Source organism: Lytechinus variegatus, chromosome 3 (assembly GCF_018143015.1).
Source record: "Lytechinus variegatus isolate NC3 chromosome 3, Lvar_3.0, whole genome shotgun sequence".
NCBI lineage: Eukaryota > Metazoa > Echinodermata > Echinoidea > Temnopleuroida > Toxopneustidae > Lytechinus > Lytechinus variegatus.
The window spans coordinates 50,375,465-50,402,727 of NC_054742.1; the positions used below are offsets into that span (position 1 = coordinate 50,375,465).

Consider the following 27,263-nt stretch of genomic DNA (forward strand, 5'->3'; position numbering starts at 1 on the left):
GCAAGAAATAAAGAGAGGAGTTCTTGATGTCACAGAGGCACCATTTACACCACATATGGTGATCACCGATTTCGAAGTGGGGCTAATGAATGCAATCGGGACGGAGCTACCAAATGCACGTAGGAGAGGATGCTACTTTCATTTTTGTCAGAGTCTATGGCGAAAAGTTGCTGAGCTTGGCTTGAAGGTTGCATTCAACGTAGATCCTCTCCTGCAAAGAGTTGTGGGCAGGATTCTGTCTCTCGGTCATCTTCCGGTTGCACACGTTGCGATGAACTTTCAGTAAGTAAGATTCCTTACTCAGCCCTCCCCCCCCCTCCCAAAGGAGGAAAAGATAAGAAAAGCATTAGGGGCCTCTGTAGGCCTATATATATTCATAAAATGTACGCCTAACACAACGATGCGAATGAAAAGGAAAAGATTGCAAATAGAAGAAAATTATATTTGAAATCATATTCATAAATAATGCAGCATTCAATATTTTAAGAAAAATATATTCGAAATATTTATTAGATTTAATGTGATCTTGTAAGTCTTCTCATGGGTAAATTACTAAGATATGTGGAAATATTGCTGAGATGTCATTTTTTTTCAGGACATACATCAACAGCAGACATGTTCAGGAGATGGTGCAGCAGTATCCAGCACTGCGAACGTTCTTCGCGTATGTGGAACAGACCTATGTTAATGGACCTGTCTTCTCAGTCCATTTCTGGAATGTGTACAACCGCACCATGGAGACAAGAACAAACAACTACTGCGAAGGTAAGATAACTGACGGTCTTTCACGGACAAAACTAAGTGTTCAATTTTGCATCCTTCAAATGCAAACTGGAATCTTTGCACAACTGATATTAACCCTAAGATTTTTGGCTCCATAAACAATGATAAAGGGTGCAGTTAACTACATCTTGCACTCTTAAAGGACAAGTCCACCCCAACCAAAAGTTGATTTTAATAAAAAGCAAAAATTCAACAAACACCGAAAATTTCATCAAAATCGAATGTAAAAAGGGAGAGTTATGACATTTTAAAGTTTTGCTTAATTTCACTAAAAAGTTATATGCACATCCTGGTGGGTATGCAAATGAGGAGACTGATGACGTCATCCACTCTATTTGTTTTGTATTTCATTATATTGAAAATGAAATATTCTTATTTTCTCCTTACTTTGAAGTGAAACAACGATTAATTCCTCCCTGAACAAAAGGAATGAGCATTGTTTTATATATTATATGGTTCAGTCAAGTTGGACCTTATTGTCAAATCTGCATTTTAAAAAATGAAATAATTTATAATTCAAACAATAAAAAACAAAGAAATAGTGAGTGAAGGACGTCATCGACTGTCTCATTTGAGTTGTGCATATCACTTATTTGTGGAAAATAAGCAAAACTTAAAATGTCAAAAATTTCTTATTTTACATCCGATTTTGATGAAATTTTCATAGTTTTGCTACTTTGATTTTTTTATATTTATTCAACTTAACATTTTTCTTAATAATAATAATAATATTGCTCAATTCTTGTATAGCGCATCACACATAGCATAGCATGTCCATATGCGCTTAAAGATGCATGCATCTTGGATGGACTTGACCTTTTAAGATGCGGACTTGTACCATTTAGGGAAGGTGCAAACGAGGAGACAAAAAAAATCAGATATTGTAAGCCAGGGTAACTCTGCGTTCTTGTCGAGACCCTGCCGAGCGAAATGAGGGATATAGCGAAGCAGAGCGTTCCTCGCGTCGTTCGTCAGTGCTAATTTGCGAAGCGAATTAGGAAATCCCTCGCTTCGCTCGGAAAGCAGCCGCCGGGGCCTCGACAAGAGGCTAGGGTAACTCCTAAACCAAATTCTCCCGAACAAAGTCGGACGGATTCTGCCTGAATATGGCCTGACTCGAAAGGATTCGGGGGAATTCAGAACCTATTCGGGAACACCCCGAATCAGAGGCTCGCCTCGCCGATTTAAACCAAAATGCATCGGTCATTAATGTTTGCCTGACTCTAAAAGCAATGCCAATAGTTATATCGGTTAATGGACCTACTGATACCTCATGTACATGTAAATAAGTTATTTTTTGTAAGAGTTTTTATACATATGTATCAGGGGCGTAACTACGGGGGGGGGGGGTGACCCCCAATGTTCCGCAGGAAAAAAATCACCTTCGTTTTAACTGGGTATATTCTAATTTTGAATTGAGTTCATTTTGCAAAACGTTGCCTTGACTTTTACTGGCATAAATTCAACCCTTTCTTCTTTAAACAGCCTTTCACAACAGATGGAACAAGTGTCTGGCTGTCCCACATCCAAACATCTGGCGTGTGATACGTCGTATCAAAGATGAGGGTAGCAGAACCCTGAATGTTCTTCAGCGCGTGGAAAGAGGAGATCGTCTCCCCAGGAGAAGGAGGAAGTGGAGGGAGTTGGAGCGAAGGATAACTCGAGTTCGGAGGGAATTCGAACGAGGAGAGAGGAATCTCATTTCCTTATGGAACGCCGCTGTGCACTTTAGCAAAACATACATTTAAAATGTTTAATAAGCTCACTTTTTTAGAACATTGTTAAGTAATAATTACATGACAATCACGACGTGAATGATTCTATATAGTGTGTCATTTTCCTTTACCAAGAAATGTCTTAACAAAGATCAATATATATCAAGCACAGAAATGTTGTCGAGTTTATTATCTAAAGTGCTAAAAAATTGTATAATTACAGTGAAAAAGGTGAATAAGTATTCACGACTTAAATTTATATATACTTTTTCGTTTCAGTAAAACATACATTTAACATGTTTAATAAGCTCACATTTTGTTTTTTTAGAACAGTGCTAAGTAATAATGACGTGACAATCACGACGTGAATGATTCTATATAGTGTGTCATTTTCCTTTACCAAGAAATGTCTTATCGCTGATCAATATATATCAAGCACAGAAATGTTGCCAGTTTATTATTTGAAGTGCTAAAAAATTATATAATTACAGTGAAAAAGGTGAATGAGTATTCACGACTTAAATTTGTCTATTCTTTGTCGTTTCATGAAAACATACATTTAACATGTTTAATAAGCTCACATTTTGATTTTCTAGAACAGTGCTAAGTAATAATGACATGACAATCACGACGTGAATGATTCTATATAGTGTGTCATTTTCCTTTACCAAGAAATGTCTTATCGCTGATCAATATATATCAAGCACAGAAATGTTGTCAGTTTATTATTTGAAGTGCTAAAAAATTGTATAACTACAGTGAAAAAGGTGAATGAGTATTCACGACTTAAATTTGTATATACTTTTTCGTTTCAGTAAAACATACATTTAACATGTTTAATAAGCTCACATTTTGTTTTTTTTAGAACAGTGCTAAGTAATAATGACATGACAATCACGACGTGAATGATTCTATATAGTGCGTCACTTTCTTTTACCAAGAAATGTCTTATCAAAGATCAATACATATCAAGCACAGAAGTGTTGTCGAGTTTATTATTTAAAGTGTTAAAAAATCATACAATTGCAGTGAAAAAAATGAATGAGTATTCACGACTTAAATTTGTATATAGTATGTCATTTTCATTTCTCCGACAAGGTCTAATCAAAAATTTGAATAGTAAGGACAGACGAGTTTCCTAGTTTTTATAATTGAAGAGTTTAATTACAAATGGGGTTAGGTCCACTTTTTACCATTCCGAGAAAAATCACGTTTTTTATTCTCACTTATTGCAATACTCTTATGACAAACTAAATTGTCATGATGTACTACCCTATCATGTGAACATAAAATGGGGTATAAAAAAAATCTGCCTCTCTTTGATTTTTTTCTATATATTCCTTAAAAGATATCATTGTGGACCTAAACCATTTTGCAGCTAAACTGAAATGAATAAAATCTATTATGATTAAAAAGGTGATATTTCTTTGCCACTTTTATTCACGTTTTCATGTGAATTTCAAATTTTCGTTGTTTTCATCAGAAAGACTAAAAATTATGAGGTTTTGAGACAGAAAACAAGAAAAATTTATGAACAATGGACCTAACCCCTTTTGAAAAATGCGCTATTCAGAATAGTATGCTCTGGGTTAGGTCCACTCCAAGAAAATCATTTATTTTTAATTCGCCCATATTGCAATATTCTTATGCGAAATTAAATTTTCGTGATACCCTACCATGAGAACATAAAATTATGTATAAAAGAAATCCACCTGTCTTCATATTTTTGTAAATATTCTTTTCCAAAAGAATTCTGTATGGACCTAACCCCTTTTGAAAAAAAGGTGACTTTCTTTCCGATTTTAGATCACTTTTTAATGGGAATTTCAACTTTTCTTTGGTATCATCTTATCATGCTTATAGAGCTACCGCAAATCTATACATTGAGAAACCCCTTTTGCAAGTGAGCTCTTCATTTAAAAAAAGCGTTCAGAAATATTATTTCATCATAGTGAGTGGATGTTCATGACTTAAACATGTTCAATGTTTCTATAGTTTGTTATTTTCTTTTCTGCAACAACAAAGATTTCTATCTAGTAAGAACAGAAAAATCGTTGAGTTTGATATTTAAAAATTGGTTAAAATACATTTGATCACAGTGATATAATTATCACGACTGAAATGTTTCTGTTTTTTTTTCATTTTCTTTTCTGCAACAATTCCTTATCAACGATTTTTAGGAAGTTTAGGAATAGAACTTTTGTTAATTTTAATACTAAGAACTGTTTAAAATTGTTGTTTTCACAGTGAGAGGATATTCACTACTTACATGTTCGTTAAAAGTTACTTAAGAGTTACTTAAAAGTTCGTTATTTTCTTTTCTCGAGCAATGCCTTATCAAAGATGACATGTTTTTAATACCCAGAATTGGATAAAGTTTGAACCAATTTTTGTGTGGACAGTGTGTTATTAAGAGTGTATTGGAGAAATTTCTGAAAGATGTCCATGTTTTATTTGTGACTATTATTTATGTTAAATTGTTTGACATGTTTGAGAAAGTTAATGAAAGAGTTATTACTGTTTAAATCTTGTTGATTATCTTCTTAGTGCATTTTCAGGAATGGGTGATGTGTCTATTTGCATTTTAGAGGCATCCCACGATCAACATTATTATCTACGTCATGCAGGATTAATCCTGATGATGATGCAGAAAAGGAGGAGTAGACAAGGGACGTATGGCAATTCCCTAAAATAACCTTTTGTACGTCCGACTCCATTTTCTCAAGTTTTACTTCACTTCATAAACTGACCAAGTCATGGTCATTTGGGAGCATTACAGACTGTCAAAAGAACAAGAAATCAGAGACAGAAAAAGTCATAAAGGTCCATCATATAGGGCTTATTAATCAATAATACACTAACATTGTAACGATTGTATCACAGTGTGTCAGAGTGTGGGGGTTTGCATGGTTTGTGACTGTGTGAGTTTGTGTTTTGTTGTGGGTGTGTTCAGGTGTACTGAGGCGATCGGGTTAGTAAAGAGATGTCCTAAAATAATGTCCTTCAGTATTGTCTGCGTCCGTGTAAACTCATTTTTTTATCTAGTCTTCGACGTCACATCACATTTCAATGATATGCAATTTATTGTTGACATGTAAAATGTCTGAATTGAGACTACTTCATATGCAGGGCAGAGGCCGGGGGGTGGGAGTTCCCTGGAGGAAAAGTGAAGGAAAGGAGGAAAGGTATAAACAAAAATTAAAAGGTATATCCCATTTTCTAACCAATCTACACAGATTGTGCTCACGATTCGATTTTTGTAGATTTCAGCGAGATACGCGATTACGCATCCTGTTCATGATTACAAAGGTATACTGAATATGGAAAAAAAAATGTTTACCTTGCGCTACGAGCTCCCATCATTTGATTACAGAGATTTATATCCCATTCTTGAACTCCAAGTAATAATCTTTAAAATATCAAATTTTCTTGTCAGTCGGTCAATCTGCTTATATATAAGCAGATTGACCGACTGACAAGAAAAGTGGATATTTCAAAGAAAATATATATATATATATATATATATATATATTATATATATATATGTGTGTGTGTGTGTGTGTGTGTGTGAGGCTATACATGTACAACAGCTTTGGCAACTCTTTTATTTTAAATATTGTGTAAAGAAATGGATGAAGAGAACAAAGGTAGGCGTAGCTTAAATCAAGGTTCCCCAGAGCTATCTACCCTTTGGAAAAATTGGTGATGCCGAAAAAATGTCTCTGCCGGGAATCGAACCCGGGCCTCCGGCTTTGAACGCCGGTGCCTTAACCACTAGACCACAGAGACGGGTTAGTGGTTAGGGCGAGCGTGATCCAATTGACCGTCAGATAGAAAGATTTTCGACACCATTCCAATTATAATTTCCTTTGTCGGGTGAAGTTGGGTTTTGAACAACTCTGGGGAACCTTAATTTAAGCTACGCCTACATTTCTTCTATTCATCCATTTCTTTACACTACATATATATAATATCAAATATTTAAAACTCTTTGCATTTGCATTAAATGTTTTGTTTAGATGCTCACCCTATTCATGATTACAAAAGGAGTTCAAGTTGCTAGAGCTAAATCGCCCATGCTCCAAAATCTTACTCGCTTCACTCAGGGGTGGCGGAACCGGGGACAGGGGGGTGGATACTTGTCCCCCAAAAATCCCATTGGAAAAAGTAACCTTTACAAAATGGAATATCCTTTTGGGTACCATTTTTTCACAAGAATGCTTAGAATGTCAAGTTTTCAGGTTGGAAAATCGGAAAAATTTGGCTCACGTTTCTCACTCGCATTAAGTATTGTTTATTGAGAAACTCATTCTATTCCTGGTTACAATAAAATGTATAAAATGTCCAGTTTTCAGGTTGGAATATCACAAATTTTAAGCTTGCGGTTCGCGCTTTCATTATTTAGTTCGTGAGATATATATTCTATTCATGAGTCACTAAATGCAGTCCTTAAAAGGTTACTTTCTGAAGCCTATTGCATAAAACTTTTTACCTGAGAAAACTTTTGGTAAAAACTGAAAACTAAGGTTAGTCTGATTTCTGCCATTGACTTTAACACAGGGCAAAAACTCCGGTAAAAACAATCTGAGTTTTCTCAGGTAAAAAGTTTTATGCAACGGGCCCCAGGTCAGTATATAAACAAATTACAGCTCGCGCTTCGCGTTCGCGTTAATTCTTTAGTCAGATACACATCTTTCTCACGATTACAAAAAAAATTAGAATGTTTAAGTTCAAGTCTTGGTACATGGAATGTCAACTAGTTTGAGCGTGCGATTCGCGCTTTCAACATCTCACAAGGATCATTATCATAGGCGGCGGAAGCAGGGGGGGGGGGGGGTGTCCCCCCTAATTTTTTTTTGGGATAACCTTTTTTTCTGCTTGTCAATTTTTTTCCGGCGTCCCCCCTAAAGTCACATGGACCCCCCCCCTAAAATTTAGGTTGATGACCTTTTTTTTTTTGCTTGTCAAAAAAATTTGGTTAGCCACTCCTAAAATTTAGGTTGATAATCTTTTTTGGGGGGCGCTTGTCCAATGTTTTACCTGTGTCCATCCCAAATTTTCAGGTGGACACCCCCTAAATTTTTTGGCTTCCGCCGCCAATGATCATTATTAGTATTATTTTTATTACCAGCAGAAGCTGTTACTAAAAAATGACATCCCCTCCAATACAAATCCTATTATCTAGAGGTTACTCGCACGCGACCAACAAACTTAATCCCCTGCATCCTTAAACCATTTGCTAAAGGCAGCAATTGCTCAGATAAAATAAAAATTAGCCTATGCTTGATCCGGGCGCCTATTCTTAATGAAATACATGCTTTTGGCCAAAACACACGCATGTATCATCGATCGTTATTACTATCATTGCATAATATCGTGTTATCTTGTAATGGCAACACCGTGTTTGTTACCAAAATGAATAATTTTCATTTTCGGAAATACGAACCTTATTCAGTTTTCGGATTAACGAACCTTATTTCGTTTTCGGATTAACGAACCTTATTTCGTTTTCGGATTAACGAACCTTCGGAATCACGAACCTTATTTCGTTTTCGGATTAACGAACCTTCGGAATTACGACCCTTATTTCGTTTTCGGATTAACGAACCTTCGGAATTACGAACCTCATTTCGTTTTCGGATTAACGAACCTTCGGAATTACGAACCTTATTTCGTTTTCGGATTAAGGAACCTTCGGAATTACGAACCTTATTTCGTTTTCGGATTAACGAACCTTCGGAATTACGAACCTTATTTCGTTTTCGGATTGACGAACCTTCGGAATTACGAACCTTATTTCGTTTTCGGATTGACGAACCTTCGGAATTACGAACCTTCGGAAATACGAACCTTCGGAATAACCGAACCTTCGGAATTACGAAGCTTCGGAATTACGAATGTATGCGACATAGCCCAGACCTCAGTGTAAAGGCCTATTCTGCATTGTTTAGATTACCAGAATACAACCTATCCCTTTCAAACTACTTATATTATTCAAAGTGCTTTCACTACTACAAGTACTCCATGTAGATGATTAGAACATTAATAAAGGGGGGGGGGGATAAGTGTGCCCTTTGGAAAAATATTTTAATCTTGTGTGAAACCTATGGACCTAAATATCTATACTCCAATTAATCTTTTTTTTCAACAGATGTGTAGTTTAAGCAACATATGTATTGACACATTTATTTAAATTCATTCAATTTTCTAAATCTGTAATTGCAATGAAGTAACTGCTCGTTATGAACCTGCATGGCCTTCATATTTCTTCTTGATCTGCTCTGGTGATACTCAAACAGCCTGTGAAACCTGCATAGTAAGCAAAAAGAGAAAGGAACAAAATGAGCTGCTGATATAAATTATTCTTACTCATCTAGTCCAGTTTATTTAGAAGTTTTAAACTTTTTATGAGCCCCTACACTTCCATGCAATATTATTTAGAAAATGCACATGTAGTAACCTATGTTGCTAGATAAAACTCATAGATCACTATTATAGATCATTATTCATATAATTTTTTTTTATAAGTGTGAAAACCCATACAAATATATATCGAAAGATTAATCTCAATATTTTGTATTTTATTTCTGTCTTCAGAGTAACTGAGTTTTAAAGTGATTTTATGTATGATTAATATAGCTAAGAGACATGGACAATAAGTATTCATTGATGATCTCATCATTGAGCTTTACTTTATGGGATAACATGATTCAGAAAAAATAGTTTTTTTTATATTTTTATGAAAACAAGCATACCTGGCAAGCTATTAGATCAGAATCCTATTACTCATCAGATTGTACCTCTTGGTGATGTGCAAATGGTATTTGACTTTGTACTTCTGACTAGGCTGGGACTGCTAAGAACTGGATCCCATTGGATCTGCAATTCAACATACATACAATACTTTACAGTTAGAAATTTCAAAAGTGATAAACAAAATTCCTCTCTTAAAACAATTTTTTCAGAGTTTCCAGCTTTCACAATTCCCAACTAGAAAAAAAGCAGGTCTTGACCAAAAACTAATTGGTTCAAGCATACGTGGCCTACTTTAGTGAGGTCTTTTGTCAATCTTCATATATATATATATATATATATATATATATATATATATATATATATATATATATATATATACACCAAGCCAGCTTTGACACTGAGATGTAGGATAATTATCATTTGTGTGATAATATGGCTCTCGCTCATTCATCAGTGCGAGACAATCATTAAACTTTTTGCACTAGTCTATAAACATGTGTGATTTGAATCTCTATGTTAAGTGAGTTCCTCTTTAAGTTTGATTTTTATTTTAAAAAAGGGTTAGCTCACTTGCTGGCAGGATTAAAGGACCCTTTGCCTTTCACCACAAATAACATCAAGTGGGGACAATAAAGATAGATCAATTGGATCAGCCGCTCTCTCTGCTTAGCCTTATACTTAAACAATTCAAAATAGGGCACTATAAATTTTCTTAACCCTTCAAAAAAACAATTGAGCAGTTTGAACCCTGACAAAATAGTGTTGCCCCCTAAAAAAAAGAAAATCATTAAACTCCGTTGCTAGGCTAATAATATTTTAGTCCAACGGTCCAGCCAGGAACTAAAATAAAGTTAACTTTAATCTTTGTAGAAAAAAAGGCAAACCAGACAGATCTAGAATTTTATTTTTTTAAATCTAGATCAATATCTAAGTTAGACCTATCCTAGGGCCTTACTTTTATTTAAAAAAAAAAACCCCATTAACATCTGTCTCAAATCATTCCATGACAAAAGGCATGAGTGACCATGGGCATGGCAAAATCTACCAATATCATTCCAAACAGATTCAGTTCATTTAGATTTAATTTCATTTCATTATAAATGCAGATAATTATATTGAAATAGCGGTGTCGAAAAATCAGTACTAGGCCCATGGCCTATAACTTCAAATTTCAACTCAAGCTTGTTTGACAATTAATTTCCAACACCTAATGACCTAGCCTACATCGGCAATTTCGCAGCCGGCTGGCACCGGCGATATCAAAGTCCGCATCCCGCTCTGGCTATATATTTGGCTAAATTTTGATGCAGCTTTGCCGTTAAACAAGTCCACATCTACCCCTGATATTTGACAATAAGAACTGAAATACAGATTCATAAGGGCGGACATGAAGCATCCCAATTAACCAACTTAGTTCTACGAAAAACTATATTATTTTCTGAGAAAATATGTCAGTCAGATTTATTTGGGATCAGGACAGGAAAAATAAATTGAAATATGGAAATTGTGGTTTGCGTTGTAAACTGCACATAAAGCCATGCATGCGACGCCGAACCCCAGCAAACACATTACAATTTCAACTTAGATCCAAGTAAGGAATTGAACTTAACTTACTTTTATTCCCATGGAATGTCATTAGATTGATATTAATGTTTCCTCCAAGATTTTCTGCTCCATTGAAGTTCACTTAGAAATCATGATTTCGAACATCAGTTCTAAAAACAGATAATTAGACTTGCTATTGTATTTCAAAAAGTTGAATTTCGCAGAATCAAAAAGAACGACACTTCGCACAGATATCGTATATTCGTAGGGAATTGTGGGACGGAAAAAATGTTTAATGCATGAGGACATGAATAAAACATTAGCGTTTTATCCAATCATACAAGTGCATTGTGCGTATTTTGACGTCATTACTCATGAATTAAACATTGACCTTCCAAAATCAACCTTCAAATTGGCCAAATGGCAGCCATGTTTGTTATGTACAAAACCTATGGAAAATCAAAAACGCGCGAAAAGAGTTGCCTCTCGAAGGGAGCTTACGTATACGTAAGATCGTATCTCTGTGACTAGCTCGATGTATAGCGCCAGCTATATTTTCGCAAATGCCAATTAAATTCGGCAATTTGCTTTCGGTATTTGTTGTCCGTGTGACCTGTGACTGTATTGATCATTGGATGAAACAAGAAATCTCGTCTCCGTAAAATTCTGCGTGTTCCTGATTCCTCACACAAACTATCTGCAGCTATCATTCCTTTTCCTTGATTTTCGTGAGATATAAAAGTAAGTACCGGTGTATCATATATTAAGATTTAACTTTAAGTACTCGCTGTTTGTGCTGCAGCGACAGCTGTGCTACCTACGGTACCGGTACGTTACGGAGACCTAACCGCACAGTCGCCAGACCGCTCCCGTGCGTGTGTAAGGAGTACGGTACGTCGTCTTCAGTAACTACAACTACATGTAGGCCTAGGTAGTAGTAGTACAAGCAGCCCAGCGCAATTAAAGCCAGGCAGTGGGGGGGGGGGGGGGTAGACCCTCTGATGCATCGTTGGATTTCAAAAGTTGTTGTTGTTGTTGTTTGTTGAAAATTAATGGCGACCAGTCATATTTGAAATAGGGACAGGGTGTCTGGACGATCAAACGATAGCCTTAGCGATAGCTGCGGGAGCTCTTTGCCCATACCAACGAACGTAGAGGGCAGCAACACACAAGCGTGTTGCTCTAAGGAAGGTCAACTCCGCTCGAATTTTGTGACCACTCTAAAAAATAAGGGGGACTTTTCGGAAATTTGTCGAGTTGATTTTTTTCATTTGTTAATTTCAAATATTTTTTAATGAACAATTATTAGATCGGTTATTCTGGGTAGAAATATTAAAAATATTAATTTTAATTTTAAAGAAATTATTTAGCTTAAATAATCATGATTTTGACATTTTTTCTCATTTTGGAATATTAAGTCTATGACGAGGATCCCTCTTATCTCTTATTTTCCTCTGCTGAATTTCGCTGCACCACTAATAAATGCATAGACAACCACCGTAATAATCGAGGTCATTTTTCTGGCCTGGGTGCGCCGAGTCTGGGCGGTCGCGTAGCTAACTAGTGACGTTGATGATGCGCTGGGGCTTCAGTCGACTCGTCATAGATCTTCTAGCAACATAGACAATGACATCTAATTTGCCTGGTCTGATTTGAAGTGCAATTGCTTCAGGGCTGATGTTTATCAACGATGATTGTTCAAGGTCAGATTTCAAATTTTAAATTGCATTTGACTTTTAAGTCTATAAATCCTAATAGAAGAAGCTGCATCCCCGAAATCCGGGTCTAATTTCAACTTCGAGTCCGAGACTATGGACGGCGAAAAAACCCATGCATCGGATGCATTGCATTGGCTGCGCGCTGCGCTGCAGCTGAGCTGCACAGCCATGCAGGCGCTGCGTCGCGTCGAAGGTCGATAATCATTGAGCAACCAAACTTCCAAAGCCAAATTAAAGCTTGAATAAACGGCCACCTATTCACATTTTCCCTGGTTTTCTTCAATAATTTCTAAGAAAATCAGCCAATTGAGGGAAATTGATTGCAATGTTACATCGTTTGCAGAGTGCCATCATCGACATTCGTTTTGCGTTTAGAAACCTTAGTTATAGATCTAGGCCTAGACTAGAAATGGGGGCTAGATAGATTAGACCATCTTAATTTCTGATTTTGGGTAGAAAGTAGACTTGATAGACAGCATCCATATCTTAATTTGACCATTGATTCTGTGCAATCAATGTTTAAATACTTTTACATAATTTGTTTGCCATATTGCAATTGGTAAATTTTCATGGGCCTGCATGGCCTGGGCTTGGCTGGCAGAACGCGTTTTTTTTTTTTTTGATAAATTTCGAAAGTGAAAGAGCAAAGTGACTGAGCTCGTCGTGATTTTATTTTTATGCATTTTCTGACTGAATTTTAAAGAGTTCATGCCTAACGCTAATGCCTAACGGTAACTTGTCAACCATATAATCTTCTAGTTCTAGATCTAGACTTTACACTGTATGTAGGCATTTAACGGACTAAAAAATCATAACCTCCTAGCGGCTAGCCCATGCAGACTGGCCTTAATTGAACCAAACTTAGCTTGCATGGACCAACCCTCAAATGGTCTAGATTTAGGCGTCCTATACTATAAAGACAATATGGAATTCGTCTGTTTTGAGTTGATTATTATTTTAGTATTTTTTTATTGTTGCATAGACTCATACCAACTCATACCAACAAGACGTGCTAGATCTATATATATTCTAGATCTACTTAGATATCCAGTGTGGAACAACATCTTCAACAAACAGATCGAGACTGGTCAAAGCATTTGTCTACAGTCTAGTTAGACAAATAAAGTTTTCTAGATCTTTAGACTTGGGTCTATCGATCAACTAGACAGGAATAACCATCGTTTCTGGGGATTTATTCAACAATTTCTGACATTTTACTTTAATCTCCATCGGTGAGTGAGCCAGCGCAGTTCAGCAGAGCAACCAAAATACAGAGACTGAAGCTTTTGGTCTATCGATCAACATGATCAAGATCTATGTTAGATGTAGACTTCACTTATTACTGATTGGAATGTATTTCTAAATTTATAAGTTTTGGGGAAAATGGTGAAAAGAAATGATAACATACTACTGATAGATACGTGAATTATTTTTTTAATACCCATTGGCATTGCTGCCTGCTCTAATTAATAAATAAATAAATGAGTCACGGCCTATATGGACTGCAGATAAATGCTGATCGACGCCTAGCAGAACAAGTACGTACCAGTGCTAGACTAGGGGGTAGATGCTAGACTAGGGGGTTGAAATCTAAGCAGACGACGGAGCATAATGTAGCTTAAGCATAGAATGATGATGGGTTCAGCGAAGAGCCCAGAGAAAATAAGGGGGACATATTCAATCCCGAAATGCTTTGCGAGTGGTCACAAAATCGTCTCGGCGCAAATCACCTAATTCAGCCGTCTGGTGAAATCGCTGATAACAACAATCACCGATTTGGTAATTATTTTAGTTTCCTGAAACTTGCATTTGTAAAGTTTTAAATATCAAAGTATGTTTTCATATTTATGTATATCCCTCAACATATTTTTTAATGTTATCTTTGATATCGTTGTAGTCATATTCTTTCATATTCGTTTCTTGATCACTACTAATTTGTTGTTGTATTTGATTGGCATTTGATTTCGTTGTCATGAACAATAAAATATGCGCGCAGCTCAGTTGCATGCGCGTATCGAGTTGACCTTCCTTAGAGCAACACGCTTGTGTGTTGCTGCCCTCTACGTTCGTTGGCCCATACCTAATACACGCATGGCAATGCGCGTCGCGTACTGAAGCCAAAATGGCACACACTTTTAGGTCCCATTTGAAGGCTCAGAAAATTGTGATCTGATCATTTTTTTAAAACAAAAATGATATGGTTCGAAAGGGAATTAAATTTCCTATAATATGCTTCTAAGGACAAGTTTTCTCTTATATTATGAAGTGAAGATAATACGAAATTGCTGCTTACCCTTTCGACAGCACAGCGATCGAGGGTGCTACAAACTTGTCCAGCTGGACATTTCCGGGATCGCTGATTTCGATGGTGCACTCAGTTTTGAGCTGATTACACGAGATCACAATGCAAAATCAATTTGAAAATACCCTTGTGCAGACAAGCGAAATCTAGAGGCGTGGAGTACGCGTCTATTTTCTTGACAACGAAGCCATACGAAGAGAGCGTTAAGCGGCATGCCGTCCACGTGAGCACAAGCGCGCGAGTTTGAAAACACGTGAGTGAATGTGGAGCCCGCATGACTACGACTTGGTGTATGAATGTTTGTGTGTAGAGGTGGAACATGTACGTTGGCTATGATGAGAAATACCACGCGGTTGTGTTGTTGTTGTGTGTGCATTCATTGACGATGTGTGTAAACGTTGAGATTTTATGTTCATATAATTTGTGCATGTTTTGTGTAGAGGATTTCCCTACCCGACTGCTCTGTATTTTTGTCAATTTCGCTCTTTTTATCGAGTGTGTTGTACTTCCAGCATCCACTGGTTCGTACATCGAGTGTGATGTAATCGCGATTCGCGAGGTCTTTGCTACTCGGATCATCAATATTTCGTGATATATTATCCCTTTCTTTGATATTCTGTGGCTGTGCTACTCCGGTTTTCTCCTCCCGCGTTCTTCGTCTACGCACCCGAGTAGCAGCCCGTTACTTAGCCTCAAAGCCCTCATACTTCCGCAAGTCCACATACGGCCGTTCGTGCAACTGCAAGTCAATAAAATAGGTTTGGTCTCAAATTCTGTATAGATTAAGTTTAATCTTGCAAAAAAAAAAGTAATTGCCAGTATACTCCAAGTTACATAATCCATCATACCATGTCGGATTCACGTTCATTCGCAATTTCCTGTTACAACACCAGGCCCCATGAAGATGATCTCTGTCTCCGCTATCGAGATATCAAGCATTTTTTTATTATTATGATGCCGATCAGCAAAGACCTCGCGATGAGTCACGGCAGCACTGTCTGCTAGCGTATGTAAATATATTTCCAAACAATACATATACATACAATACATATCATCACATACATCTTGGTAATTTGAAGAGAAAGGGCGAAAGAAAATGTAATCAGGGGAAGGGTAATGAAAAAACTACGGAGTTCAAAACATTGTCAGGGGCCCGTTGCAGAAATTAAAGTTGCAATCAAACGCAACTCTAAAAATCATGCGCAACTTGATTTTCAACCAATCAACAGCGCGCATTTGGGACTTGCGATTGATTTCTTAGCTTGCATTTAAACGCAACTCTTTCTACAACGGGCCCCAGAAGTAGGGCCATATTGTAATCATTTGGGAATTTACGAGGAAGATGTGCAGGCCGTGTTGTGTGGGGTATATGATAGGGAAAAGATTGGATGGGAGAACCTCACAAACGGTGCTGTCATAGAATTATTTTCATGGGGAAGAAAGAGAGATATGACGACTGGACAATTCAAGGTTCTATTAGAAGGTTTTTTTGATGTAGATACGACGCTAATCTCAAATCAGAATTTGTACAAAAAGATAAGAAGTTTGTGTGATAATGTAAGAAACAAGAAAAGAGTAAACAAGAATGAAGGTATAATGGATGATGTGTTTGTGTTCGCTAGAAAAGAAATGAAAAAGAAACAGAAAACAAATATCAGAATAGAATTCAGAAAGAGTACCGATTCAAGGGTGTGCCGTCAGTGTAGACGGAACTGTGTTAGACCTCGTCAGAGAAGTGGATTTAAAGTAGATGCGTCATATATGAAGAAAGTTGTTTTAAGGTTGAAGAAAAAAATTGAAAAACTTGAAGAAAAAATAGATGCATGCAGCGTGAGGTTTGTAAAGGCATGTGCCAAAAATAGGAATACAAAGAAGCGGAATGATAGGATGTTGAATGCGATGAAAGCCTGCAAACCATTTAATAAATGACCAATGGATAAATAAATGAGTATCAGACGAAACATAATGAAGACCAAGTGAGAATAAACCGTTCATTATACCCCTATTTTCCATAAGAGGGCGAATGAATGAATGTTTATATCATCTAACCCCTATAGGGATACCATGACTCCGCCCCTACAAGTTGGTATTTCTGATAGATAAGAAAGGAACCATGATGTATCCAGCCTTCTCTCTTTCATATATCCCATTCTGAGCTTGACTTGTCATCCGAGTCAGAGACTGCCGTGCAGGCGTAGCATACACCCTGCGAGAGGAAGAAAATATAAGACTCACCTAGATAAAATATGTCATTAATTAAAAAAAAGTTGAATAATGATTCACCTCGTCTGAAAGTGGGTTCACCCACTCTGGTGCCATTTCCATAAAGATTTTGGTACACTGTAAAAACTGTGGTGTTAAAACTGACACCAATTGGTGTTAATAGAGGACCACACCCTGAGGTGTTAAAATTGCACCCTGAAGATTGAACATAACACCAAAGAGTGTAAATGTAACAAACAAAGGTGTTGTAAAACACCTATAGGTGTAAAACTAGCACCACCAATTTAACACCGGTGTAAAATAACTGGTGTTGTCCTCTATGTACAACGGTTAACACCACAGTTTTTGCTGTGTAATTCTTACCAATATGATAACACCATGGTAATATGACTTGGCAACCAATCACAATGAATGGTTTCCATGGTTGTTACAGTAAGGGTAAAGTTGCCACAATTGTGAGTCTTTATGAAATGGACCCCTCCTTAGGCAGAATGATGACATGGATGACGAACAGTACCAAACGATCAATCCATGATAATTTAGAAATGATTTATACGCGCAAAAAATAAAAGCGTACTTAATACCATGGAGCTAATTTCAAATACCTACATTTTTTATATATAGAATGCTTTAAACTCTTGCTAATTTAATTCTATAGAACAAAAAATACTTTAAGAAAGATATATATGGGCAATTCCATGGAAAATGTTCACTTTAGAGAAAAAATGAAGTTTCAGATTTCACTCAAGCAGTCAAATTTTCTTAAGAAGTAATCTATAAAGTCTCAATTTCCAATAGAAAAATCGCAATATTGATAAAATTTTGTAGTTTTTTCCATCATCAAAAAAATAGAATAGTATATTGCAAAATGTAAAAAATGTGGCTATTTTTGAACAATTCATCTTTTCTGTCTCTACTAAAAGCAAACAAGGTCCCAGAGGTCTCTTTTAACTTTTGAATAGTTGATTAATGTTTAAATCAACAGAAAATAATTGTTAAATTTTATGCCATTCATCAATTTTACAGAAATCTGTCTTCAGATTTGTGTGATTTCTTTACCATTATCAGTGTCATGTCCGTTACGTTTTTCACTTGAAGTTTTCACAGCTTACAGGAAATTTGTCTAAAGGTACTGCAGATTCAGATTCTATGTTAGAATTAAACCCCCTTCCATGTGTAGCAATCATTTTCCCTTACCATTTCTCATTTTCATAAAAATGGCGTAACGGACATGACAATTCGCGTAACGGACATGACGCCTTATATATGGCAAATGACAGCATTTTCAAAAACAAAATATTAGGCTCAGTGTCACAGACTGAGGTTAGTCTTAATTGTTTGAGGATAGCTGAATGTAATATTTCCTAGAATCTGCATGTCATTCAAGCTATTCTTAGAAGTTGGTGAATGATGAAAGTTCAGCTCTTGTTCTGGTAGATTTTTCTGAGAATTAACGGTATGTTACAAAATATTAGGATAAGATGCAGCTAGATCTAGCAACATACTCAGATCACAATCTGCATCATTCGTGTTCGAACAAACATTTGATTATCTTAGGTTCTTGCACTGACAGTTTGGAGCATGATAAAACTCCAACTTGTGAATTAATGATCATTGATGATATTACTTCAAAGTATCTGACTTACACCAACCTCTACATGTACTTCTTCAGTGATGGCATGGGATCACATTTAAAAGCAAGTTTGTATTCAGATATCTTTGTTTCATGATGTACATGTAGCTCTATGAATCCATGAATCTACAGTGGCACTTCTTTGCAGTATCACAAAGCAAAGGGGCCGTGGAAAGAATGTGGCACGATCAATAAATTATGTCATACATGTAGTATTTTGGTCAGCCATAATAACGATTTGAATGATGTATCTTCAATTGTACACAAGCAGCGCGGACAATACAACGAAATTACATGTAGATACAGCCACGTTTGTCAGCAAGCAAGATTGTAAGATTTAGAACATCCAAGATTTGATGAAAGGATGATTATACTCAGGATGATAGTTATTTTGAATGAAAAAAAATCTCAGAAGCTATTTACAAGCATTCCGATTACCTTTCAACTCATACATAATCGACAATGAAAGACCGCTTTCCAGGTACTGCTATTAAATTTTAATACCATTTTTTGTAATCTTAAAACTGACATTAATACTAGTACATATTCTTTATCAAACAATACATTCCATAATATGTTCTTCTTGGATTTATACAGGTCTGGTAAATTTTATTTTCTTCTCACAAAAAATGAGATTTGGTCTTCTCAGTGTTTCGTAGTGGTACGATAAACGTATTCAATATAAAATTATCACTTAGGCTATAGCTATTAATTTAATGATACCTGCTAATAATATCTACATATTTTTATTAGAGTGTCAGTAAAGGTACTTTGCTGTTACATAATTACATTCATTATTGATATTTCTTCCATTTTCAAACTTGCTGATGAAGTTCACTTCGTAAGGGTGTCATGTCCGTTACGCTAGTATATTATCAAATATTAGGGCATGAATAAAAAATAATCTTTTCTATCAACTTTTTTTCCTTTAATTAGGTGTGGCGGATAATAGTAACTGGAAAATACTCATTAACTGTTGTTAACCGGTGTAAAATAAATTTTTCTAAATATTTTTTTGTTTTATAAATATTGTACAAAAAGACCCCCTCTCAAATTGCAAAATAATAGGAGATATTACAGATTACCAGTTATGATATGTGTCTCTAACCTCTAGCCTTAACATGTAAACAATTAAACTTGTACCATATCTTGTAATAAAATAATTATATTCGCTTACAAAAAGTGGACAAAACTGTCATGTCCGTTACGCTTCGTGTGTCATGTCCGTTACGCTACATTTTGAGCTAGGAATACAGAATGCACTGCAAAACTGTTGTTAAACACTATTTTGTGGATAGAGCATGGTCTTAAGGTTAAATTAACACCAATGTCGGGTGCATGCAATCTAAGAATTCACAGGAATTTTGATAAGCAATAGGAGGTAAAAATGCTTCGTCCATTTCGTGTCATGTCCGTTACGCTCACAAAGAGTGCAATTTCTCCGCAACTGTTCAATGAAACGATTTGAAATTTTATGTGTATGTAACTGATACTTAAATGTGTCTGATAAGCTTAGTAACAATTATCAAAAGACTGCTAATTCTACTGTATAAACATTTGAATTACCAAAATTTGTCTGAACGTCATGTCCGTTACGCTGGAATTGACCATATCTGAAAGGTAATTCGTTTCGACATTTGGCTATATACCTGAACATCGTCATAACACTGTCGACAATACATAAAAGTACATCTTCTGTTCTTGCAGTGCCTGGCTCCCTTACTCTCCACCTCAGCACATATAAGACATCTTTTCTTTCCTAATCCAAGTCGAAACAACCAGCCACACATTCGAGGGTAGCTGTGACGCAGCTCAGCTAGGATGCCAATTTCCTTCTGTAGAAATATTCAGATGTCGTGAATTTAAAAGAAATTGGAACCGATCTGATATTTCACATTCATGTTTAGTGTTATTATAAAAAAATTAAAGAACACCGCTGATAATGAGCTTACTTGTGCTGATTTGCATTTCATAATTACAAGTCACATCCAAAGACCGGCAGAAATGAATAGTTTAAATCCGTTTTTGTTAATCCCGTATTAGTAAAAGGCGATATGTTTTGCATAAAGCATAGATACCTTAATTGGGCTGGGAATTTGTACAGATACATGTATATGCCATGGGAGTTGAAATCGTGGTTAGGCCTATTTCACCGTTTAAACATGGTAAGAGTGCTCATTGAATCAAGTTTTTCATGTAAGCTTGGCTGAAATTGATGGTAAATTTACTATTTAAATTAATCAATTTTGAAAGTTTTATTGAACGGGGCCTTTATAACGTAACATGATCGTGACCAGCTATTCATTGATTACATCCGATTTAAATAAGAATGAAGACAATGCATATTCATTATATTCACAGCAAACAGTCATTATCACTTCTAATGCCACTTTCACACACAGGCGAAACCGACTCAAGGCCGCAACCAAAGCTTTTATGTTTTTGCCAAGTATATAATAAGTCGATTTCGATATTTAACTGCCACGTAACTCACCAAGAGGTTTTGTTCTTTAACCATACGACGCACTTTTCTGCGAGCATGTCGAAGAAATCCCGCTCTTTTCTTGAGATTCTCGTTGTATAGAAACAGCACTCGCTTCTTCTCCCTCTGTGAAAAACAGATCGACTGAGAAAATCACCTTTTCAAATAAGTACATTTTCCCCTCTAATTATTAGGGGCAGCAACATAGCGGCAGGGAGAAATTGCCCCTGTGATTTTTTTCAGTATAGAGGGGGAATAAAAAAAAGAGTAAGGAAAGGGAAGAAAAGAGAAAGAAGATTAAAGTAATATAGGTCTGGGTCCGCAGGTCGTATTGCTTCATTTTACAATATACCCTGGAATACAGTGGCGGATCCAGGGGGGGGGGGGCACGTCCGGCCCTTGCCCCCCCCCCCTTTGAGAGCCATAATCCAAATTTGTAATGTAAATATGCCGTTTACTCCAAGTGTGCCCCCCCCCTTGAAAGTGAGTACCTTCTTTTTTTTTGCTTGTCAAATTTTCATCGGGAAAATGTGTCCCCCCCCCCTTTGGAAAATCCTGGATCCACCCCTGCTGGAATATTAATCATATCACTTATCATATTAATTATATTTTTTTAGACACTGCTGCTGATTAGTAACTGATAGTGTTTTAAATGTTGTTAATATCTGTTCCTGATAGGTAATTTGTCATTATTATATCAGACAATGATAAAAACAAAAACAGACCCTCCCCCACCCACACACACACACAATCATTTATTACCTTTGGATAAAAGAAAGCACATATCACCCTTCTGATTCTCAAGCCATATGCTTCAAAGTAGAGGAGGGCTAATACTGATATCCATAGACCCATTATGAGGATATTGGTACTTCTCTTCACTTTATTTGGTACGGGCAAACAATCTAGGGAGAATTCAAAAAGAAGAATTGCGGCACCTTATAATATCAGCGACATCATACTCACTGATACCAGTAAGAACTTAATGATTAACTCGGGCACTTTTGAAAGGGTCTTCGATTTCATTCAGAATTGTGACCAACAAGAAAAGGAATGGTTTATATACCAAGCGGGAAGGTACAATATACTTGATTACGATAAAACAAAAGAAGATAAACGAACATTATTTTCATATAATTACTTCCACAATTTGTACATAGAGCCATAATCAAGTATCGTTGCTTATGATCGTTGTGATATACAGACAAAATTATATTTCAAAAATATTTGTTAAGCCCCAGAAATATAGGACTACTTACGTTTATTGGAGGACACTCTCGCTATTCGATGCTCACTGCTGAACGTCAAAAACACCTTGCGAAACACACTAGCCACGGCGCCGTCTCCGTGGATTGCAAAGCGGATCACGTGATGACCTTGGAAAACCAATCAGAAGTGGCTTTTGTTAGCTAGAACAGCATGCGTGCAATCCGTCAATACAAAAACTTAACGTTCCGAAGAAGAGAAGGAAAGGAATATACTTTGATTGGGGAGGGGGAGAGGGTACCCACTTTGCACACACAACACCCATCCCACCTTTCGGTACCTACACAACAAAACTTACCTGCACACCCCACCCCCAGAATTGAATTCATTGATCATTACTCTCCCGATTACTCTATCTATATACTTGGAGAGTATTTTGACATCGTTCAAGCCATGCACTCACCATTGAATTTAAAATCCACCTGACTATGACGTTGAATAAGATCGAGAGCGGAGTAGAAGATGTAATCAATGGCGATGATGAAGATGGTGACGAGGATTTGAGGGAGTAAGCGAAGGATACTCTTCAGCTGAATGACGTCATCATCATCGATGAAGTTTCGAACGCATGGGAGATGAAAATGAAACAAAGGGAATAAAAAATTGCATTATGAACAACGCGTAATGTAAACTGAAAATAGTTTGTACTTACTAATATGAACATTGTGGTGTAATGATGAAGAATCACTATCACAATTTAAGTTTTGTGTTTGTAAAGTGTTTCTATTTTTTATCGCTCTTTTTGGTATTTTTGTCTTTCATTTTTTAAACAAATCCTATTATGCTTTGTCCCACTCGAAAAATATGCCTGACCTATATTGGTTGACAATATCCCAAATCGGTTTCTTCCATGCAGTTTGGACATGTTACTTTCAAATCTTATACTCGTTTTTAAAAGAACATGATTAACATGCAGATCATACATGTTTAAACATGTATGAATAAAATTACTAATGCTTTTATTAAAAAAATATAACTTAACAAATATGAAATAACAAATTTTTTTTATTAGATTTTTTTTCATTTTGTCTTCAGAATGTCAGACGGACTGAAGTTATGTTGACCACATGATTATTTTTTTATTTCATTGTCTGATCATCATAAATACAAACTTAGATATGAATCTAAATTCATACAAATTTTCCTTTCTCTGCCTTCTGCAGTTTACATTTGAATGGTTCGACTAATTCCTTCTGTTCTGATTTCTTCAACGGCAATAACGATTTCCGACCCTGCCGTAAAACAGAGAACACTTGGGAAATTATTCGTCGGCAATACATATTGTGTATAGTTTTTTATTACAACTAGTAAAATATTTGGAAAGTAAAATTATATCAAAATAAATTATTTTGCAAGTCAGTGAGGTGCGCTGTTGATTCGAATTTTTAGAGTCACTGACATGGTCCCAGACATTACTGCTGATATGCTGATTTTGTTATTCTTTCTTTTAAATCTCTGACATGGAACTGTTTCATATTTCTTTTTCGTAAATCCTTTACCACACATTATTGTACATGAACAATCATGCACATGCACGATCTTCAACAGTCTGGTAGGAATTGGATAGTCCATAGACGAAAATAATAGTATAGTTCATAAAGTGGCGTATTTATGAGTGAAAGGTAAAAGTTTGTTTAATGCATTAAAAAAAAAACTGAAAAATTTCAGTATTTAATCAACAATATTACAGCATGCTACACACGAAACGAATCAGCATTATAACCCTTTTATTGTACTATTTTGATACTTATTATCATGATCATGACATCAATCCAACATTTTGGTAGTATAGTCTTTCTAATATCTTTTGTTTGGGATATATATTTTCATAACATTAAAGTCAACATTTTAATAAGATGTAAAACATCTCCTTATCAACTTTAAGTTGTCTCCTCAACTTACCTCTCTTCGTCGTCTTCTATCTTTTCATAAAGTATGACGTCATATAAACATTGTCGAAGCGAATTTCTTGTAGATATCGGTTGTTGTATTCAAATGCACTATAAAATAAGGAAGAAAGAAAACGTCATATAAACATTGTCGAAGCAAATTTCTCGTAGATATCGGTTGTTGTATTCAAATGCACTAAAATAAGGAAGAAAGATGACTTCATATAAACATTGTCGAAGCGAATTTCTCGTAGATATCGGTTGTTGTATTCAAATGCACTTCAAGTCCAGGAGCAAAATCTCATAGGGACCCTATTTAAGGAGTTTGTACAACCCACACCACAGAAAAGGTTTAACACCATAGGGGGTAGTATGGACCCTCTAGATTACTGCTAGGTAGGTAGCAGTTTCAAATCACTTTTTTGTACATTCGAATTTAAAAATCATAACCTTTAAGGGTAAGGTGAAATGTAAGTTGCCATATCTCCGCTTGTATATGCCACGAATACGTCAATCATGTATCAAGATGTTGCTGGGTGACAGCTCTAACGTTGAAGTAACATTAAAAGTGAAATTCAGATATTGAACCTTCAAAACAGGAATAGACTCGTGGCCAATATCCACTTCCATCTCAAGTAGATATGAAAAAACTTATATGATAAAGTGATTTTGTGTTGTTAAACATGAGACGCTCTGTTTAACTGAAGTGGGACTAAATATGCGTTATTCTTAAAAAATGAAGATTTTGACAATATTCTTAAACATTTCAGATATTTTTTAACTACCATATATGGGCTACTTTTCACAATATTGTGGTGTCCTTAGTTTGAGATCAAACGCTGCATGAAGCAATTAGCATTTCTTGTTCACTGGGGATGTAATCATATTCCATTTTCTTTCTTCAAACTCATTATTTTTCTAATTTCTTTAAATTGTAAATTCTTTATAGGGTTCATTGCCGGAAGGCCATTTTTGGAAAATTTGCCATTTTTAAGTCCCTATTGAGGCAGATAGCATAATATTGTTATTGTTGTATATCGTTATATCGATGTGTGTATTATTGTATTGTATTTTATTGTATTTTTGTCTATAGGCGTATCCCGCCACAAGCCTCGGCTTTTAGGGTATACGCCTTCTTCTTTAAACCAAACATGTACATATTATATTCTTCATAACAATTTGATTTTTGTATGAATTAATGTTTGTAAAAAATGTTTTTGAAATGAAAGAAAATAAATTTTATTTGAATTGAATTGAATTGTAAATGAAAATTGATTAAAATGTCAATTGGAATAAAATAGATGTATAATTGAATTGAAATGAAGTTAGATAGTTCAACAACACCCTGCGACATTTCTTCAATTACTTTATTCATTTCAAATGTATGGGAATACTGAGTATAGTAATATTCATTTGAGAATTGAACTTGATCATCAGAATTTTCAATGTAAATTATCACGAAATAGAGATTTTCATTTCGAAATGTGTATCTTATCACTGGGCCTGTTATCCAGTATCATTTTGATACTTGCTGTTTAGGTGGTGGAGATCATCATTCTTATAGGGGGGGGGGGTTGATATAAACAAAGACTATGAGGAAATATTTACATTTTATGATGTTCAGTAATGAGTACTGCTGTAAGAGTTGGGGGTTTGGGGCCGTTGAACCCTAAACAAATTTCAAGATAAAAAATGAAGCTGGAAGAAATAAAAGGAAAGGAAAAGGAGGAAATATTATATTTTCTGGGTATGTCATAATCTGTCAACGACATATTGGTGTATTGAAAACGTAATTTTTGACTCAATCGCTTCGGTCGCACACAGTTCCTTAGACATTTTGCCCCATACTCTATGTCTGGCCCCACCATTTTAATTTTTGAGAGCCGGTTCCTACGCCAGTGGTAAGGACTTTGGTTTGGGTCAGATTATATCGCCAGTAAAAAGTAATTCAAATTGATTTAAGCAGCGTTGGATCCCAAACTAACGGCACTACAAGATTGTAAATAGTAGCCCGCAGGCTAGTTTAACATATCTGAAAATGTTTCAAAGTCTTCATTTTGTTATGAAGAACGCATATTCAATCCAAGTATAGTTTTATAGAGCGCCACATATTTAAACACAAATATCAATTTATCATTTCAATTTTTTTCATATCTACTTGAGATGAAAATGGACACTTGCCATGAGCGTATTCCTATTTTGAAGGTTCGATATCTCAATTTCACTTTTGAATATTGCTGTAACGTTAGAGCTGTCACCCAGCGAGCTAGACCCACCTAATGATTTTGTCAAACATTATTAATGTTGATAAGAAAAAAATCATTGATTGATCTACCTCTTGAAGACCAAGATGAATGTGACAGAGAGTACGGCTCTGGTGATACCAATGATGAGATCAAACCAAAGCTTCTTCCTTGCGATCTCGTGGTTGACAGCGGCTTGGAGCTCTTGAACAGACACTCTTTCAACCAGTGACAGCAACTGGGTCACCTGTAATAAAGGATATTTAATACTATGTATAAGAAGTACGTCATACGAACTAATTGCAGAGAATAGACATGAAGGAGATACTCAAATCGAGTTTCGATGGTTAGTAAATCAGTTAGACAAAATGTTTTTAAGGAAAATGCTAGAAAGAAACTAGGCGCGACTTGAAAATGACACAATAAGGTATTCCATTTATTTCATAGGTCTATTTAAAATCTATAAGGATCATGAATTTGACAAGCGTAATTCAAGCTCCGGATGATTTAGGTTGTGGGATTAAATTTAGATAAGGCTGATCACATCATCCAAATAAAAAAAACACAATAATGTTAAAGTAATTTTGAAAATACAAATGGTAGAGTTACACGAATCGATTCGTGGCTCATTATGATTCATATTACCTGCCATTTTAGGTCGGCCTTGAAATTGTTGGCAAAATTTTCAAGGCCCTTTTGGTTTCATAG

The 27,263-nt window shown here is 35.8% G+C and overlaps 1 protein-coding gene and 1 long non-coding RNA gene across 2 annotated transcripts; one reads left to right on the forward strand and one right to left on the reverse strand.

Moving 5' to 3' along the window:
- Positions 1–472: 472 nt before the first annotated feature.
- Positions 473–3,649, forward strand: LOC121411275. The gene is made up of 2 exons (XM_041603903.1): positions 473–765; positions 2,269–3,649. Exons 1-2 carry the CDS (start codon positions 579–581, stop codon positions 2,529–2,531), a joined length of 450 nt encoding a protein of 149 aa, XP_041459837.1. The 5' UTR covers positions 473–578; the 3' UTR covers positions 2,532–3,649.
- A 4,768-nt stretch (positions 3,650–8,417) lies between these two features.
- On the reverse strand, positions 8,418–15,301 carry LOC121411276. The gene is made up of 3 exons (XR_005969444.1): positions 14,811–15,301; positions 9,254–9,377; positions 8,418–8,807 (listed from the first exon to the last, which is right to left on the reverse strand). It is a non-coding gene; the product is annotated as an uncharacterized LOC121411276 (long non-coding RNA).
- Between the last annotated feature and the right edge of the window lie 11,962 nt (positions 15,302–27,263).